Source organism: Lissotriton vulgaris, chromosome 1_1 (assembly GCF_964263255.1).
Source record: "Lissotriton vulgaris chromosome 1_1, aLisVul1.2, whole genome shotgun sequence".
Lineage (NCBI taxonomy): Eukaryota > Metazoa > Chordata > Amphibia > Caudata > Salamandridae > Lissotriton > Lissotriton vulgaris.
The window spans coordinates 1153047641-1153067414 of record NC_141685.1 but is presented as its reverse complement, the minus strand read 5'-3'; the positions used below and the strand labels follow the sequence as shown (position 1 = coordinate 1153067414).

The 19774-nt window shown below is 47.8% G+C and overlaps 1 protein-coding gene across 2 annotated transcripts in view; it reads left to right on the top strand.

Moving 5' to 3' along the window:
- KCNH3 (potassium voltage-gated channel subfamily H member 3) overlaps positions 1–19774 on the top strand; it is a 454232-nt gene that overhangs the window by 207167 nt on the left and 227291 nt on the right. For both annotated transcript variants that reach the window (XM_086964034.1, XM_086964026.1), the window contains exon 6: positions 1753–1910. In XM_086964034.1, coding sequence (XP_086820160.1) covers positions 1753–1910 — 158 coding nt within the window. The remainder of the gene's footprint in view (positions 1–1752; positions 1911–19774) is intronic.

Genomic DNA, 19774 nt, shown 5'->3' with positions numbered 1-19774 from the left:
AGTTATATTAATGGTCCAGCTAGCCCCACGTCCCAGGACCTGACTCCCCCATTCTTCAGAAATTCCCATCCTGTCATGAAGTCTGTTCAGTAGTTTTTCGTGGTTAACTGTATCAAAAGCTGAGGACAGGTCTAGGAGGATGAGTAGACAGGATTGATTGTGATCTAGTGCTTGAAGTGCATCACCGACAATGTGAAGGATGTTGTTTCCGTGCTGTGACCTGTTCTGAATCCCAATTGGCAGTCATCTAATAGTGAGAAGTTGTCGATGTGTTGGCTCAACTGATTCTGTACACATTTCTCTATTAATTTGGCAAGAAGAGGGATGTTGGTCACTGGGCGATAGTTATTTGGATCTGCTGGGTCCACTGTGGGTTTTTTGATGATCGGGACTACTTGTCCTGTCTTAAGGCATTCTGGGAGGATCCCGTGGGAAAGTAAGGCATTTATAATTTCTGTCCATATTGGAATCAAAATATGTCTGATTTCTTTCAGGCATTTCGATGGTGGAGGGTTGTTATAGTGATTGTTGGGTTTAGTTACAGCTAGCGTTTTAGCAATCTCATCCTGGTCTAATAATTTGAAAGTTTCCCAGTGTGCCTTTGTTTTTGTCGCATTATTTGCATATTTTGATGCGGATTGTGATGGTGGTGTAATGTAGTCGGGGTTATCTGCAGCGATCCTAAGTTCTTTTTCCAGTTTGTTGGCTTTGTTAGTGAAAAAGATGGAGAATTCTTCGCAACTTAGTTGCGTTTTAGTGACTTCTTGGGCAGATTTTGCCAGCTTGTTTGATTGTGGTTTTATAATCTCAAACAGTGTCCCTGGTCTGTTTTTTGCGTTATCCAGTTCTATTCTGATAAATTCCTTTTTCGAGTTGATGATAAAATCGCTGATTACAGCAGTTAAATATAGACCTCATTACATTTCCCAAAAGATCAGCCTCATTCCCTGTTAAATGTTTACAACATTTCTGCATCAAATTCTCCCAAAAACCTAGTGAAATGTCCACAAAGTGTCACCAACGAATTCTCGCATATGTTCCCAAAATCCTTATGGAATGTCTGAAAATCAAACTTATCATCGTCATGATCCCAGTGGTCTTCCTGGATTGAGAGAGTACATATAAGTGTGCACCCTTGGCACGCTCTGTTTCAGGTACTTCTTAATGACATGGTCAAATAAGGCTGAAGCTCATCTGAGATCACCTGTCCCTTACCCAGGTACATTGCTTAGATGTCCAGGCTGGACTGATCCATGCAGGGTTTTGCTTTTCGCTGTGCTAAATCTGAGGCCAAAATGGATGACAGTACAAGAGTATTGGGCCAGTAAGTGAAGAAACGCACGCTTCAAGTTTTCCCATTTCAAATTTTTTCCCCAGCATCGCACAGCACTTAATTCACCAAAACATAATTGAATAATTACATGTTTTTGACCTCAACAGCCTCTACCAAATATTGATCATGAATTCGGCTCATTTTCTATAAACACATCTGTGACCTTTGGATTCCATCAAGTTGATCTGAAAGAACAAGCCTTATTGCAACTTTCTGCGAAAACGATAAATGATTATTTATGGGGATTCAGCACTGAGCAGTGAACCACTTATTTGATGCTGCATTACCATGCCACTATTGTGGTAAAACCGCATCAAAGGATGGAAAATGGAGGGAACCATTGTTTGTAATGTATGCACTATCAGTTGGCAGAGCCCCAGTGGCCCAGATTTTAACACCATTTCTCCCTCCTCCCACAGACATCATCTTGAATTTCCGCACCACCTTTGTCAGTAAGTCCGGCCAGGTGATCTTCGACCCACGTGCCATCTTCGTTCATTACATAAGCACGTGGTTCCTCCTGGACCTGGTGGCTGCTCTTCCTGTGGACCTGCTCTACGCCTTCAAAGTGAACGTGGTGAGAATTGCGAGCATCTCTTCATTCTGAGCCTGTTGGTTGAGTTCTCAGTGAGGTCTTTAGGGTTCCGGTTAGTCTACGTTGTACACTCTACAGAATATTCCACACCAGCGGGTACAGAGGCTAGTGACATGACTACTTGCTTTTATTACTATTTTTAAACTGATTTGCTTTGTTTTATGTTGTGATACTGTGTGTGTGGCTTGGTGAGGGTCACGCTGCATGAATGTTGAGCAGACATTTAGCGCAGCTCTTGCAGTAACATTTTTCCTCAATCTAGACATTTTAAACTTCATGCCTTTTAAACTGCCCACCTCCTTATTATGGTTTCCCCTTTGCTCGCTCTCCGGTCCACCGCGGGTTCATTCATGTAGGAGAGTAGGGTCTGCAATCCTATGATCACCCAGATTTTTTGCTTTTGTTTCACTGGTTTACGACTTTCTCTGGCTGTGGGCCTGCTAATCAGACCCACAGCCTGGCTGTTCTCTTTCTAAATTACGATATGTACCCTAGGTGCATTTACCAATTGGTACTGGGCCACCTTATCAGACCCCGTAACGCAGGGCATAGGTGTACCCAGGGCCGCCAGGGGCTGAAGCATGTATTATGCCACCCCTGGCTGGCCTCCTAAATTTGACACAACTGGCTGCACGACAGCTGGGGCGAAGCCGTGTAACCACCCTTCGCTTTAGGTATAGTAGCTCTATATCTAACCATACAATGGACACCCGAGTTCCTATCAGTCACTCCTATGGCAGGCCTTAACAATCCTGAAGGCAGAGTGCGTGGGCTCGTGTGAGCTAGGTTCAGGCCCGAGCCGAGCCCGGTTGCAGCTTGCGGAATCAAGACCCAATGGCTGTTCCATGATAACGCGTACCATATCGGTAACTCCGGTGTCGCGTTATCCAGGCATGTCGAGTAAGGTGTCATACGAATCGGGGTGCTACCCTCTCACCAATTCTGGCGATGAGGTTAGCATCCCACCCTTCTAGAGGGACACGACATGTACGTAACTGTGAACCCCGGTTAAAGTTAACTGAAGCCTCAGCTCCACAAAATGGATGCTGCCACCACAGACACGAGTCTGACCTCCTGCTGCTGGGAGTCCTTCCAGCGAGGAGCACTTGGACAAAGGGTTTCCTGTCGAGGGCGCTGTTCGCACCGTCCCAGACAGGGTTTGTGTATTCTGGGTAGGTAGGGCTTTGGCGAGAAGGTGACTGCGGAGTGGCACCCCGGTGCTCACTACGCATCTGCCGGTTAGAACCAGTTCCAGGGGCGACAGCTCTGGCCTGGGGAAAGTCCGGCAGGGGAGAGGGGCGTAACTACCCCCCTTCCTGGTCCCACCCTTAGGGCAGGACCTGGTCATGTACCCACCCCTTTCTTTAGAATAAAGACCGGAGCGGGGACCCTTCCAAATTAGATCATCTTTGATTCAAGAACTACTTTCTACGAAAGGACATTCAAGACTCTTCTCAAGATTTCTCCCTTGTGACTAAGGAGTAGTCACCCTGCATCAGCGGGCACCAACTAAGAACTCTGCGGTTTGCTGTAAGTCCTTCCTCAAGGAATCCGACGGCCCAGCTCGACGAGAACCGGCTTCCCTGGCACCTCCGACCTCTACCCCCGTCATCAGCTCAGCTGTGATCTGTGGGTGCGACGAGACCTCGAGGGACCGGCCATCATCAGAACCTGCACGCTCTTAAAAACCAGCACGACCATCGAGGTAACTCTCTGGTGAGTGCTCTGGGGTCCGAGAAGCCCCGACCCTGAGCCGCTCCAGCACCGAAGTGCAGTCTCCCAGCATCTCCACGATCTGCGTGGGGCCCTTCTGCTCGCTGCTCAGCACGTTGTCTGGTCACTAGCCGCTGGCTTGTGTCCTTCTGTGACGACATCCGAGAAACACCACTGCTGGTCTGGTTGCTCCAGACTGGCCCTTGCTTCCATCTTTGCGAGAAGCACCCCGGACCCTCCTGGTCCACTCAAGACGCCCTCTTAGGCCCACCACGTGGCCCTGAGATCTGCCAAGGCTTGTTGCCCCATCCTGGGCCCAGCGACGCCGACAGCATCATCCTTCGTGGGACAGCTCGCACCTCCGCCGTGGTCGCCGACAACGCCTCCTGGTCCGTGAGACTGCAGAGCCTAGCGTCGCCCACTCACCTGGTCGAGGTGACGGCCAACCGGTGCCTTCCTGGTACCCTCTGACTACTGGCTAGTAGTACGAACTTGGTCCCCTCTGCTTTCAGGTTTCTTCAATCTCCGATCCAGGCTTGGATCTCTACGAACTATTCAGCACTGGTCGCCGGCCAGCAACTCCTTTTCTTCCGGCTCCTGGCTCGTCAGCGAAGACCCCGACGCCTGTAAGACTTGTGCAGCCGCAGCCCTCGTGGCTAGGTAACTCGGCATTTCGGTGCCTGCATAGCCTCCTTACTCTAGGGTCCCGAGTCCCTCGCTTCCGACTTGCCTTATCGGGTCCGCCCGAGATCTTAATCCTTCCGTGTCCTCGGACACTTGTTTTAATTGTGCACTTGAAGTATTTGCTAAAGAGATTTGGTTTGTGCTTAGTACCCTGTCCTCATAAAGAGTATAGGGCTGTTGTGATTCTTAATAAATATACTGTTTATTTTCATAACACTTGTGTGGTGTCCTTTCACTGGGTGTTCAAGGGGTACATGTGTGGTAAACAGCTGGCTTAACACGCCCTCTCGAGTCTTTAGCCTTAGACTGCTCGTATCCACGCTACTAGGATAGCTGGTCTATAGGTTGACTTACAACCAAACACCATAAGGGTCGTTGGAACGATACATAGCGGTCGCTAGAATAGCGAACGTTGCATATCGGGCCAACTTCTCACATTGGTGAGCAGCGGTTGGGATTTGAGCTTGCTGTTGTTTCACCACACGTATCCTAAGAATATCTTGTTGAAAGATCGCACAAGTACTGTTAGTACATATAACTAAAAGCTTAGAATACTCTGAGTTCTACTGAACCAGCTGTTGTAGCTCCTCAAGGCTTAGCACACCTTGGCTACAACTCTTAGCAAGGGAACAGTAGGAAAACACATAGTGTAGGTAGGTGCATCACTTACACCACACTAGAAACAGTATGTCGGGCCAAGGAGGAAACTCTGAGTCTCCCCTTGTGTCAGTTGACCCTCCACAGGTCATCCCTTCAGGATATACTGTGCTGAGCTTCAAGGAGTTAAGACGACTGTGTCACTCCAGGAAGATTCAGCAGGGGTCTAACCCCACAACGTCCTTTCTGATTGGTCTCTTGGAGACTTATGATGCCAGGAGAGCTGAGAAACTTCGTAGCTCTTCTAATCCAGAAGGAGACATGCCTCCCCTCGAGGGAACCCGAGACGATCCTGACCTCATTCACCTCGCAACCGAGAACGAGGATGTGGAGGAGGATGAGGATGAGGATCTCTCTGGGGATGAAGCAGATATGGGACAGGTAGAAGTCGTCAGACTAAGCAGGTCCAACTTAAGCAAACATGATAGCGGTACTGGGGGACCCCTGGGGCCACTATCGGGTCAGCTTAACATTGGGAATGGACGAGCCCGATCTCTGTCAAGAGACTCTGGCGGATCCCTTCGAACCACTGGCTCTCACAACTCTTCTCAGAGAGGGATGACGTCCCCTCAGAGGAGAGTGTACGAAGCTAAGGAAAGGGCAGCCAATCTGAGGATCGAAAGGGAAGAACTTGCCCTGGCCAAAGAAAGGCTTGCCTTTGCTAGAGAGCAACAGTTAAGTGGGGTAGTCCCCACTGGTGGCAGCAATGTACCTAGTAATAGGGAAAAGAGTTTCGATACGAAACACCTTGGTAAGATAGTGCCCCCCTTTAAACAAGGGGACGACATCCACAAATGGATTACTGCTTTGGAGAGGGCCTGCACTGTGCAGGGTGTTCCCCAGAGTCAGTGGGCAGCTATCTTGTGGCTCTCCTTTGAGGGAAAAGGAAGAGACAAGCTCCTCACCACAAGGGTGGAGGATGCTAACAATTACCAAATCTTGAAAAATACACTCGTTGAAGGGTTCGGCCTAACCACTGAGCAGTACAGGGTGCTGTTCAGGGATACCCAGAAAACGCAGTCTCAAGATTGGTCTGATTTCGTCGATTGTGCCACTAAGGCTTTTGAGGGCTGGTTGCTGGGCAGTAAGGTTACTGATTATCAAGGATTGTATAATTTGATGATGAGAGAACAAATTTTAAACAATTGTCAGAACCAGTTGTTGCATCAGCATCTTGTCGACTCGGATCTGACCTCTCCCCAAGAATTGGGAAAGAAGGCAGACAGATGGGTTCGTACAAGAGTTAAGCAGAACCAGGGCCAGAATCAAGGTGGTCAGAAGAAAGCAGACCAGAAGGGTAAAGATTCTAAAGGGGAACAAAATGACCAGAAGTCTTCGACAGGTCCCCAACAACCCAAAGAGGGTGGGGGTCAGGCTCCCCAAAAGAAGAAAGAAGGCCAATCCAAAAGATGGTGCCAGTACTGTAAAAGTAAGTCTCACTGGTTTAGTGAGTGCACCAAGAAAGGAGGAGGGCAGACTCCTGCCACTGCAGCCCCTAAGGCACCTGTGCCCCCTAGTACAGTCAGCAGTGGTAGTGCACCTCCCAAGGGTTTAGTAGGGTTAACCCTGGGTTCTGAGGGGCGTGACAACTTAGTTGGCAGACTCACTCAGGCTGTCCTTGTCAGTACAGGGGACGCAGACGTATCCCCTGACGTAAGCCCCAATACTTTGGGCAAATACCGACAGACGCCTTTCATAAATGGAAAGATGGCTCAGGCCTATAGGGACACTTGTGCCAGCGTCACCATGGTGACGCCTAACTTTGTGGACCCTGGACAGATCATGCCAGGTACAGAATTCCTGGTGACCAATGCAAGCAATGTCACTACCAATCACAGTATGGCAATTGTAGCTTTCTCCTGGGGAGGGGTAACTGGCCAAAAGAAGGTTGTAGTTAGTCCAGACCTCCCAGTGGATTGTTTGTTGGGCAATGATTTGGAGTCGTCACAATGGTCAGAAGTGGAGCACCGGACTCACATGGAAATGTTAGGTTTGCCAGCACATGTGTTCGCTGTGACTAGGTCACAGGTCAGGAAGTGCCCCACTGAACAGGTGCTGGATCCTGGAACAACGGACCAGACACCTCCCAAGAAAAAGAGCAGTAGGGTTAAGGCTGCGCCTTCCCCCTTGCCCCAGGTCGAGGATCAAGTCTCAGAGGAGGCTGACCTACAGGAATTGAGGGAAACTGAGCCAAGGGAATTCGAACTTGATCAAGTTGAATTCTTGGGTTCAGGGGGACCCTCAAGGGAAGACCTGGGGAAGGACCAGTTAGACTGCCCTTCTCTTGAACCCCTCAGACAGCAGGCTGCTGCTGAGGCTGCTGGGAACGCCACAGGTACCCACAAGGTATACTGGGAAGATGGACTCCTGTACACTGAGTCAAGAGACCCCAAGCCTGGCATGACCAGGAGGCTGGTTGTACCCTTGTCTCACCGTGGTTTCCTACTTACCTTGGCCCACGAGATTCCCTTAGCAGGTCACTTAGGCCAGACGAAAACGTGGGACAGGCTTGTCTCGCACTTTCACTGGCCTCACATGAACGAGGATACCAAGGAGTTTTGCCGCTCCTGTGTCACTTGCCAAGCCAGTGGTAAGTCAGGTGGCACGACAAAGGCCCCCCTTATACCAATGCCTGTGGTGGGGGTACCCTTTGAACGGGTGGGGATCGACATCGTCGGTCCCATGGAACCACCTACAGCCTCAGGGCACAAGTTTATACTGGTGGTAGTGGATCATGCCACCAGGTATCCTGAAGCTATTCCCCTTAGGACCACTACAGCACCTGTTGTGGCAAGAGCCCTAGTTGGAGTATTTTCCAGAGTGGGCTTCCCTAAGGAGGTCGTCTCCGACAGAGGTGCAAACTTCATGTCGAGCTACTTAACTGCTATGTGGAAGGAATGTGGTGTTAACTACAAGTTCACTACACCCTATCATCCACAATGCAATGGGCTTGTTGAGAGATTCAACAGGACCCTAAAAGGGATGATTCATGGACTACCGGAAAAGCTTCGGCGTAGATGGGACGTCCTGATCCCCTGCCTCTTGTTCGCCTACAGAGAAGTCCCACAGAAGGGGGTTGGCTACAGCCCTTTTGAACTTCTGTACGGGCATCCTGTAAGGGGACCCCTGTGTTTGGTGAAGGAAGGATGGGAGAGACCTATCAAAAAGCCTGCAGCCAACATAGTGGACTATGTGCTTGGCCTCCGCTCGCGGATGGCTGAGTACATGGAAAAGGCATCTGAAAACCTTAAGGCCAGCCAAGAACTCCAAAAAGCTTGGCATGACCAAAAGGCTGTCTTGACTGTTTACCAGCCCGGACAGAAGGTGTGGGTGTTGGAGCCAGTGGCCCCAGCAGCACTCAAGGACAAATGGTCCGGGCCCTACACCATCCTGGAGAAAAAGGGAGAGGTCACCTACCTGGTCGACCTGGGAACTCCCCGGAGCCCCCACAGGGTGCTTCATGTCAACAGGCTAAAAGCATATGTCGACAGGAAGGACATGAGTTTGCTCATGGCCCTAGATGAGGGACAGGAAGAGGAGAGTGACCCTCTCCCCGAACTGCTCACTCAGAATCCTGACGATGGCTCGGTAGATGGTGTTGTCTTTTGTGGCAGCCTCTCCGAACATCAACAGAGCGACTGTAAACAGGTTCTTCAGTCGTTCAGGCATATGTTTTCTCTAACACCCAGTCAAACCGATTGGTGCACCCATGAGGTTGACACTGGTGACAGCTTGCCCGTCAAGAGTAAAATCTACAGGCAGCCTGATCACGTTAGAGACTGCATCAAAAGTGAAGTGCAGAAAATGTTGGAGTTGGGAGTCATTGAACCCTCGGATAGCCCTTGGGCTAGTCCCGTAGTTCTAGTGCCGAAACCTCACACCCAGGGTGGTAAGAGAGAGATGAGGTTTTGCGTAGACTACAGGGGTCTCAATGCAGTCACTAAGACTGACGCCCACCCAATACCAAGGGCAGACGAGCTTATCGATAGATTGGCTTCGGCCAACTACCTAAGTACGTTTGACCTGACAGCTGGGTATTGGCAAATCAGGTTAGCTGAGGACGCCAAGCCTAAAACCGCATTTTCAACCCCTGGTGGGCATTACCAGTTCGTGGTGATGCCCTTTGGTCTGAAAAATGCACCTGCCACCTTCCAACGGTTGGTGAATCAAGTCCTTACTGGGCTGGATGACTTCTGTGCGGCGTATCTTGACGATATTGCTGTCTTTAGCTCCACCTGGGAGGATCACCTGGTCCACCTGCGGAAGACGTTAGAGGCACTGCAAGCAGCAGGTCTCACTATCAAGGCCACCAAGTGCCAGATAGGGCAGACACAGGTTGTATACCTGGGCCACCTTGTAGGTGGAGGTCAGGTTCAGCCACTGGAGAGCAAGATACAGTCAATCAGGGACTGGGCTCCTCCAACCACCCAGACTCAGGTTCGAGCTTTCTTGGGCCTGACTGGTTACTATAGGAAGTTTGTCAGGAACTATGGTTCAATTGTGACACCATTAAACGAACTGACAAGTAAGAAAATGCCAAAAAAGGTTCAGTGGACAGCGAGCTGTCAAAAAGCATTCGATGACCTAAAGCAGGCCATGTGCACGGCGCCTATCCTCAAGAGTCCGGACTACTCCAAACCATTCATTGTCCAAACAGATGCTTCTGAGTTGGGTGTGGGAGCTGTTCTTTCTCAACTGAATTTTGATGGTCAAGACCAGCCCATTGCTTTTATAAGCAGAAGGCTGACCCCTAGAGAGAAGAATTGGTCAGCTATTGAGAGGGAGGCCTTTGCTGTAGTTTGGGCCCTGAAGAAGCTAAGGCCATACTTGTTTGGTACTCACTTCAAGATTCAGACCGACCATAAGCCCCTCTTGTGGCTAAATCAGATGAAGGGTGAAAACCCCAAACTGCTTAGGTGGTCCATTTCCCTACAGGGGATGGACTTTACAGTGGAACATAGACCTGGTACTGATCATGGCAATGCCGATGGGCTCTCCAGATATTTCCACTTAGAACAAGAAGACTCACCTGGTCAAGGTTAGCTTATTGTTCCGACGTTTGGGGGGGGGTCATGTAGGAGAGTAGGGTCTGCAATCCTATGATCACCCAGATTTTTTGCTTTTGTTTCACTGGTTTACGACTTTCTCTGGCTGTGGGCCTGCTAATCAGACCCACAGCCTGGCTGTTCTCTTTCTAAATTACGATATGTACCCTAGGTGCATTTACCAATTGGTACTGGGCCACCTTATCAGACCCCGTAACGCAGGGCATAGGTGTACCCAGGGCCGCCAGGGGCTGAAGCATGTATTATGCCACCCCTGGCTGGCCTCCTAAATTTGACACAACTGGCTGCACGACAGCTGGGGCGAAGCCGTGTAACCACCCTTCGCTTTAGGTATAGTAGCTCTATATCTAACCATACAATGGACACCCGAGTTCCTATCAGTCACTCCTATGGCAGGCCTTAACAATCCTGAAGGCAGAGTGCGTGGGCTCGTGTGAGCTAGGTTCAGGCCCGAGCCGAGCCCGGTTGCAGCTTGCGGAATCAAGACCCAATGGCTGTTCCATGATAACGCGTACCATATCGGTAACTCCGGTGTCGCGTTATCCAGGCATGTCGAGTAAGGTGTCATACGAATCGGGGTGCTGCCCTCTCACCAATTCTGGCGATGAGGTTAGCATCCCACCCTTCTAGAGGGACACGACATGTACGTAACTGTGAACCCCGGTTAAAGTTAACTGAAGCCTCAGCTCCACAAAATGGATGCTGCCACCACAGACACGAGTCTGACCTCCTGCTGCTGGGAGTCCTTCCAGCGAGGAGCACTTGGACAAAGGGTTTCCTGTCGAGGGCGCTGTTCGCACCGTCCCAGACAGGGTTTGTGTATTCTGGGTAGGTAGGGCTTTGGCGAGAAGGTGACTGCGGAGTGGCACCCCGGTGCTCACTACGCATCTGCCGGTTAGAACCAGTTCCAGGGGCGACAGCTCTGGCCTGGGGAAAGTCCGGCAGGGGAGAGGGGCGTAACTACCCCCCTTCATGGTCCCACCCTTAGGGCAGGACCTAGTCATGTACCCACCCCTTTCTTTAGAATAAAGACCGGAGCGGGGACCCTTCCAAATTAGATCATCTTTGATTCAAGAACTACTTTCTACGAAAGGACATTCAAGACTCTTCTCAAGATTTCTCACTTGTGACTAAGGAGTAGTCACCCTGCATCAGCGGGCACCAACTAAGAACTCTGCGGTTTGCTGTAAGTCCTTCCTCAAGGAATCCGACGGCCCAGCTCGACGAGAACCGGCTTCCCTGGCACCTCCGACCTCTACCCCCGTCATCAGCTCAGCTGTGATCTGTGGGTGCGACGAGACCTCGAGGGACCGGCCATCATCAGAACCTGCACGCTCTTAAAAACCAGCACGACCATCGAGGTAACTCTCTGGTGAGTGCTCTGGGGTCCGAGAAGCCCCGACCCTGAGCCGCTCCAGCACCGAAGTGCAGTCTCCCAGCATCTCCACGATCTGCGTGGGGCCCTTCTGCTCGCTGCTCAGCACGTTGTCTGGTCACTAGCCGCTGGCTTGTGTCCTTCTGTGACGACATCCGAGAAACACCACTGCTGGTCTGGTTGCTCCAGACTGGCCCTTGCTTCCATCTTTGCGAGAAGCACCCCGGACCCTCCTGGTCCACTCAAGACGCCCTCTTAGGCCCACCACGTGGCCCTGAGATCTGCCAAGGCTTGTTGCCCCATCCTGGGCCCAGCGACGCCGACAGCATCATCCTTCGTGGGACAGCTCGCACCTCCGCCGTGGTCGCCGACAACGCCTCCTGGTCCGTGAGACTGCAGAGCCTAGCGTCGCCCACTCACCTGGTCGAGGTGACGGCCAACCGGTGCCTTCCTGGTACCCTCTGACTACTGGCTAGTAGTACGAACTTGGTCCCCTCTGCTTTCAGGTTTCTTCAATCTCCGATCCAGGCTTGGATCTCTACGAACTATTCAGCACTGGTCGCCGGCCAGCAACTCCTTTTCTTCCGGCTCCTGGCTCGTCAGCGAAGAACCCGACGCCTGTAAGACTTGTGCAGCCGCAGCCCTCGTGGCTAGGTAACTCGGCATTTCGGTGCCTGCATAGCCTCCTTACTCTAGGGTCCCGAGTCCCTCGCTTCCGACTTGCCTTATCGGGTCCGCCCGAGACCTTAATCCTTCCGTGTCCTCGGACACTTGTTTTAATTGTGCACTTGAAGTATTTGCTAAAGAGATTTGGTTTGTGCTTAGTACCCTGTCCTCATAAAGAGTATAGGGCTGTTGTGATTCTTAATAAATATACTGTTTATTTTCATAACACTTGTGTGGTGTCCTTTCACTGGGTGTTCAAGGGGTACATGTGTGGTAAACAGCTGGCTTAACACGCCCTCTCGAGTCTTTAGCCTTAGACTGCTCGTATCCACGCTACTAGGATAGCTGGTCTATAGGTTGACTTACAACCAAACACCATAAGGGTCGTTGGAGCGATACATAGCGGTCGCTAGAATAGCGAACGTTGCATATCGGGCCAACTTCTCACAATTCCCATTTGTGTGGAGAGAGCGAGCAAGCTAATTTACATTCTCTCCCCTACTTCCGATGGTGGCATTTCTGGTTGCAGCACTTTCGGGATTGGCTGGCTCATTGTATTCAGCCTGTATATTTAAAGAACATGATCCCGCAGGCGTGCAGAGGATACAGAGGCTAGTGGCATGCCTACTCGCTTTTATTACTATTTTTAAACTGAATTGCTTTGTTTTATGTTGTGCTTCTCTGTGTGTTGATTGGTGCGGGTCGCGCTGCATGCGTGTTGAGCAGCAAGCCGTTGTGTGCAGCTCTTGCTGTAATGTTTTTCCTCATTTTTGAAATTTTAAACTTTATACCTTTTAAACTGCCTACCTCCTTATCATAGTTTTCACTTCGCTTGCTCTCCGGTCCACCGTGGGTTCCTTCCTGTTTGTGTGGAGAGAGTGAGCAATCTAATTTACATTCTATCCCCTACTTCCGGTTGCACCATTTGCGGTTGCAGCACTGTGGGGTTGTCAGACTAGTTGTCTGCAGCCCGTCTATTTAAAGAACATAATCCAGCGGACGCGCCGCTGACATGCCGCGGGCGCGCCAAAGTCAAGCCCATCTGCTCCCATCCGCGGCAAGGACCACTGCCCCTTGCAGCATCCACTCCTTAACGAGATACACTTATTCTATGCCAGAACTTAATCACATTAGCCAGCTGGCAAACACGGTTGGCGATTTAAAGGGGTGTCATGTGAATGTTTTCTCTTCCAACTTGGTAGGAGCGTTTTCTCGTATTCACTGCCATTTCCTGAGTCTTAAACAAAGATCAAGGAGAGGTGTACAACATACTCTCCTAGTCCCTTTAGACGACTCGGAGCCTGAATTAATCAATTCTTTGAATTCAGGTAGGCAGGCTTCTCATAGCCCCACCTATAGTTGGAGAGCCTTTCTAATAAATATATGATCTTTGAACAAGCACTCTACTGAAATATGGGATTTACTGAATTCCCAGTCCCTCGACAAAGGATTTCTAACAGAAACATGGCTTAAACCCTTTTCTATTCCGGCTATTACGTTAGCACTCCCAGAAAAGTATTGCATTTTGAATTTAAATAGAGATAGCAAAGTAGGTGGAGGTGTTGCTATTGTCTATAAATCATCTCTTAATGTTACTATAATTCCTGGATGATACAATAGAGATCTTTTTTTTTAAAGATTGAAACTACACCCCAGGATTGCTGGAGAGGTGCCTTAGTAAATCGCCCCCAGGGACTCTTAAGGACTTTTCTTTAAAATTAATGGAAAGTATTGCTCCCCATGTTATCTCTTCTAAAAAATGTCTTCTATTAGGGGACTTTAACATACACTTTGAAAGTGTCCTCCCTAGTGGCCTCCCTAGGGTTGGAAATTATTAATTCAGGATCTACTCATGCTGCAGGTCATACTTTAGATCTTATTCTCACCAACTCACCTCACATATACTCTGACCTCCCATCCCAGTGATTCGGTCTGACCACTCATTGATCAACTTCCAGATTAATAGTACTGAACTGATTGGCACCCATATCCCTCCCACTGGTAATACTGAAAGATAATGGCATAACATATCAAAAGACGCGTTCTCAAAGGATTTTATACTGCCTACTTTTGATAAGCCCGGGGATATTAATACAAAGCTTAATGAACTTCATCAAGCTATAATGACAGCTATAGACATTGTGGTCCCACTCAAGATGCAGCAGTCCAAATCCCAAAGAAAGCATGCAGTCTGTTTCACTTCAGAACTACAGAGGAAGAAATCCAAGTGTAAAAAATTGGAAATAATTTGGCTAAAAACTCAATTGCAGCAGAGAAAGAAACATTTAAATTGGCTGTAACTTCCGACCATAAAAACATTAGGATAATACGGAAAGGATATATCTCGGCGCAGTTAAGCCAAGCGAGTAATTATACTAAGGAACTCCATAAGATTCTTAAATCATTTACGTCCCTAGTTGCCTGTGCCAATCCAATCCCTTACAAAGCAATAACAGTCCCTACTACAGACATACAATGTCACTGTTACCATTAATGTGGTTATTTATTAAAAACATAATATGCAACAAAACTAAAATACAATTCTAAGTACGTCAGAGGAGCATTGCACCATAAATCAACAGAACAGAAATTACTTAAAAACATCAGATTTTATAATAAAAAAAGAGAGAGATTAGGGTCCACATATTAAAAAGCCATATACATTTCATATACAGAAAAAACAGACAGTCAAAGCAGCGTTTCATTGATTTCAAGATGTAACACCTTCTTCAGGACGGTTTTCTATACAAAGAAAATATTTTGAATTATTTACAGGCTCCACAAAATACTGACGTACAACTAAATACAAATCGCAATTTGATAATTATATTACATTAAGAGCAAATTGACTATTCTTTAAAGTAGAAGAATAACATACACATATTTCTTTGTCAGGGAATTGTTTAGCTATACCGAAAGACACAAAATTACATACATGGTCTATACTTCAGCATCCATTATGTTAAAAACTGATCATTGTACATATCAATCTATCACTTTGCACATCAATGCCCGGAAGATTCAGGCCGGTATCAATTTCTTAATGTGCTCTCAAGGCAATAAGGACCAATAAAAAACATACCTCTAGTCTTTACATGGAGACTAGTACTCAGGTTTTAGTTAACAGACAGACAAGTCAGCTTTATGATTTGCATTGTTGCCAGTCCTGGTATGGGTAAAATACAATAACCTATCAAAACATAAATGAACAACACAACCTATTGTATCGATGTTTGTAAAAATACTAATGATCTTGAATAAGTAAATTTCATCATCTATGCACAATATTACATACCTGCTATATAAAAATCAGAAGCAATATATGTGCTGCACGTGGGATGGCCACTGTATTTAATTTATTCTGGGCTCGCACATCACAGCTGGATGGACAGAAACAGTTGGCTCATGGTCTCTCCAATGAGTCATAAAGAATAACAGGCGACTGAGTGAAAATCAAAAAGTTATGTACTCCTTACTCATATTGTGATGAATTATATCCAGATTTGTGTTCTTTATCTTCTTAGTAGTGTTGATAATTGCACATACTTGGAACTTGCCACTCTGTGTCTGGACCACTTTTTTTTTTATAATTTAAGGGTCTACAAAGAAAATATATATACAACAAGTGTTTTAGTATTGATATATCTCTACCACTTTATTGTTGTGCAAATAGAGTTATTTTTGGATTCTTAATATCTATTTCATATGAGTTTTCACCTGAGATTAAAACAGTGCACTACACTTAAACAGGCACAGGTTAATGACCTTCTATCTCTTATTCGGATTGTAGCTATATTTATGTTGCTGTCTCTGCTCTTTAGACCTCTAAGGGGTGACTATTGAGAGGCCAAGGTCTTTTTATGTCATAGTCGATATTCCAGGACTATATTGTTCTGTCCAACATTCATTGTTTTACCGAACTGCAAGTGCTAAGCTCATTATACCAAAAATTAGTTAGATTTGTATGGTAAAATGGTTCATTCGAAATAACCTCTTATCACATAGCGCAAGGTCATCATGCGTTCTTGGTCAGATTACATGCTGTATTACGTGACCGTAAGGGCCTTTTTTTTCTAATTTTTCAGCATTTTCTTCTCATTAATCTTTACCAAATGCGTTTAAAACGCAATGTATCGCTCACCGCAGTACATATCGCGGTATTGTTTAGCTGTCGTTTTACAAAGGATTTGGGTTACTAGAAATGTTAAACAAACCCACGAGTCCTAATGTTACCATTTAGCATTATTAATTAAAACATAGAGCCTCACTACTAGAGGTCTCCTTTAGCAACGCGGTTTAAGAAGACCATGAGGGCGTTCCTTTTGCATACCTTCAAACGGTCTGACGGCCTCCCTGCCACTTTCCACGTACAGCTTCCGGGTCAGGATGTCGAACAGTGGCAGATGCACGTCTGTTTATAAGAGGATGTATCAGGGGTCATAGGTAGAGCGCGTTTTCTTAGGCTTTGAACAAAATTATTTATGAATCACCCGGCATATATTTACTTAGTCGGGGTCATTATTTATTTAATTGATATTGCTATCCATTTTATTCTTAGCCTTATCTTACATTTATTATTAAGAATTTATTACGGTACCGCTAAGATCACGTGTTTTTAGTTGTTGGCCATCTTGAAGTGGGGTAACTTTGCCAGTAATTGTATCCTCATTTATGTTTCCGATAGTTATTTATAATATCCAATGTCTGGCTCCCGATCCTCCATTTTGTATGTTCCTTATATCTTGATTCATAGCTCTAATCTTATTTCGGAAGTGAAATTCCCTATAATGCACCGCCTCATGGGCGATCCTATGCAAAAATTTGAAATTACTGCCATGCTATTGATGTTTAATCTGAAAGACAAAGGCATCCTATTATTCCTCGATATACCCTATCTACATAAAAAATATTTTGGTCCCATTCAGGTCACATAATCCTAATTTGTCAGCCATCTTAAAGCAGGGTGACTACCCATTATTAATATCATCTTTTTATGTTGCCAAGAATACATTAGATTCACAATGGTAGCCTAGGTCTTGTTTCTCTATTTATAATTAGTAGAGAAAGGCTCTCCAACTATAGGTGGGGCATTAATGTCTCAAGTTTTATGTGACATCTCCAATTTTTTTGAAGAAAAGATTGACAAAATCTATGACAAATTTCCTAGGGGCTCTATCCCATTCTTTACTGTTCCCAGAAAGTAAGACACCATCTTTGCAGGCTTTCCACCCTTGCAGGTTTCTAAAGTTGAAGAGATGCTAAACACATTTAAGTCAGGTTCCCGTATTGACATTATGCCAGCCAGAGTCAAGTCAAGTCAAAATATTTATATAGCGCACTATATACCCAGAGGGTCTCAGGCGCTTGAAGAAGGGTGGGGAACTACTTGTCGAATATCCAAGTTTTAAGTTGCTTTCTGAATGCTAGGTGGTTCTGAGTGAGACGAAGGTGAGTGGGAAGTGAGTTCCAGGTCTTAGCTGCCAGGTAGGAGAAGGATCTACCTCCCATGGTGGTTTTGTTGATGCGAGGTACGATAGCAAGGGCTTGGTTGGAAGATCGCAGCTGGGGGGGGGGGGTGTAGAAGGAGAGTCGTGTGTTGAGGCATTCGGGTCCAAGGTCGTAAAGTGCTTTGTGAGCGTGGGTCAGGAGGCGGAAAGTAATCCTCTTATTGACGGGGAGCCAGTGGAGGTTTTTCAGGTGACCAGAGATGTGTTCTTTGCGCGGGATGTCTAGTATGAGCCTGGCTGAAGCGTTCTGGATGCGTTGGAGTTTTTTCTGGAGTTTAGCGGTGGTACCGGCCTATAGGGTGTTTCCGTAGTCCAGGCGGCTCGTGACTAGTGCGTGGGTGACCGTTTTTCTAGTTTCGGTGGGGATCCAGCGAAATGTTTTTTTGAGCATGCGAAGAATGTTGAAGCAGGATGATGAAACGGCGTTGACTTGTCTGGTCATCGAGAGTGAGGAGTCCAGGATGACGCCCAGGTTTCGTGCGTGGTTCGTCGGGATGGGTGCTTTTCCAAGGGCCTCTGGCCACCAAGAGTCATCCCAGGCGGAGGGGGAGGTGCCTAGGATGAGGACTTCTGTTTTGTCTGAGTTCAGTTTCAGACGGCTGAGCTTCATCCACTCGGCTACTTCTTTCATTCCTTCGTGTAAGTTGGTTTTGGCGGTGTTAGGGTCTTTGGTGAGTGAGAGGATCAGTTGAGTGTCGTCAGCGTAGGAGATGATGTTGAGATTGTGTTGGCGAGCAATGGCCGCAAGGGGGCTCATGTAAACGTTGAAGAGGGTGGGGCTGAGTGACTATCCTTGTGGCACGCCGCAGATGACTTCAGAGGCCTCTGACTTGAATGGTGGGAGGCGGACTCTCTGGGTTCTTCCGGTGAGGAACGAGGTGATCCATTGCAATGCTTTTCCTTGGATTCCGACGTTTCTTAGGCGCTGTAGAAGGGTATTATGACAGACTGTGTCGAAGGCAGCGGAGAGGTCGAGGAGGATGAGGGCGACTGTGTCGCCATTGTCTAGTAGAGTTCGAATGTCGTCTGTTGCTGCGATAAGTGCGGTCTCAGTGCTGTGTTTGGCTCGGAAGCCGGACTGTGAGGAGTCGAGGGATTTGTTGGTTTCGAGGAAGGTGGCGAGCTGGTTGTTGACAGCTTTCTCAATGACTTTGGCCGGGAATGGAAGAAGCGAGATGGGGCAGTAGTTTTTGAGTTCGGTGGGGTCAGCTGTGGGTTTTTTCAGAAGGGCGCTGAGTTCCGCGTGTTTCCAGCTTTCCGGGAAGGTGGCGGAGTTGAGGGAGCAGTTGATGACATCTCGGAGGTGTGGTGCTATGATGGAGTTTGCTTTGTTGAAGATGTGGTGAGGGCATGGGTCAGTTGGGGATCCTGAGTGGATGGAGTTCATCAGGCGGATGGTGTCCTCAGTGGAGATTGGGTTCCAGTCGTTAAGGATGTTCAAGGGGGGTGAAGGTCCTGCAGCAGGTTGGGTGGGTTGGTCTCCGGGTCGGTTGTCGAAGCTGTTGTGGATGTCAGCGATTTTGTTGTGGAAGAAGGAAGCTAGGGAGTCGCAGAGGGCTTGGGAGGGGGTGATGTCGTTGGAGTTGGCTGATGGGTTGGTAAATTCTTTGACGATGTTGAATAATTCCTTGCTGTTGTGAGCGTTGTTATCTAGTCGGTCTTTGAATGCAGCTTTCTTGGCAGACCGGATTAGTTGGTGGTGTCTGCGGGTGGCGTTTTTGAAGGCGTCTCTGGTGCTGGTGTTTGGGTCTTTTTTCCAGGCCTTCGAGGGATCGACAGAGTTTCTTCGATTTCTTAAGATCATCGTTGAACCAGGAGGCGTTTTTCCTGCCTAGTTTGATTTGACGTTTTTTCATCGGTGCTAGGATGTCGGCGCTGTTGGATAGCCATTGGGAGAGGTTAATGGCTGCTTGGTCGGGGTTTGAGGAGTGGGCGGGGGGTTTAGAAGAAGCGATGAGGAGATCTGGTCGATGGTGATTTTGTTTCAGTTTCTTCGCAGGGTGGGTTGAGGATGGTTGTGGATTGTGGTCTTATTGTAGGTAAAGTGAACGCAGCTGTGGTCCGTCCAATGAAGAGCTGTGGTGTGGCTGAATGAGACATGTTTGCTGGAGGTGAAGATGGGGTCGAGCGTATGACCTGCGATGTGGGTGGGTGTAGTGACGAGTTGTTTGAGTCCGA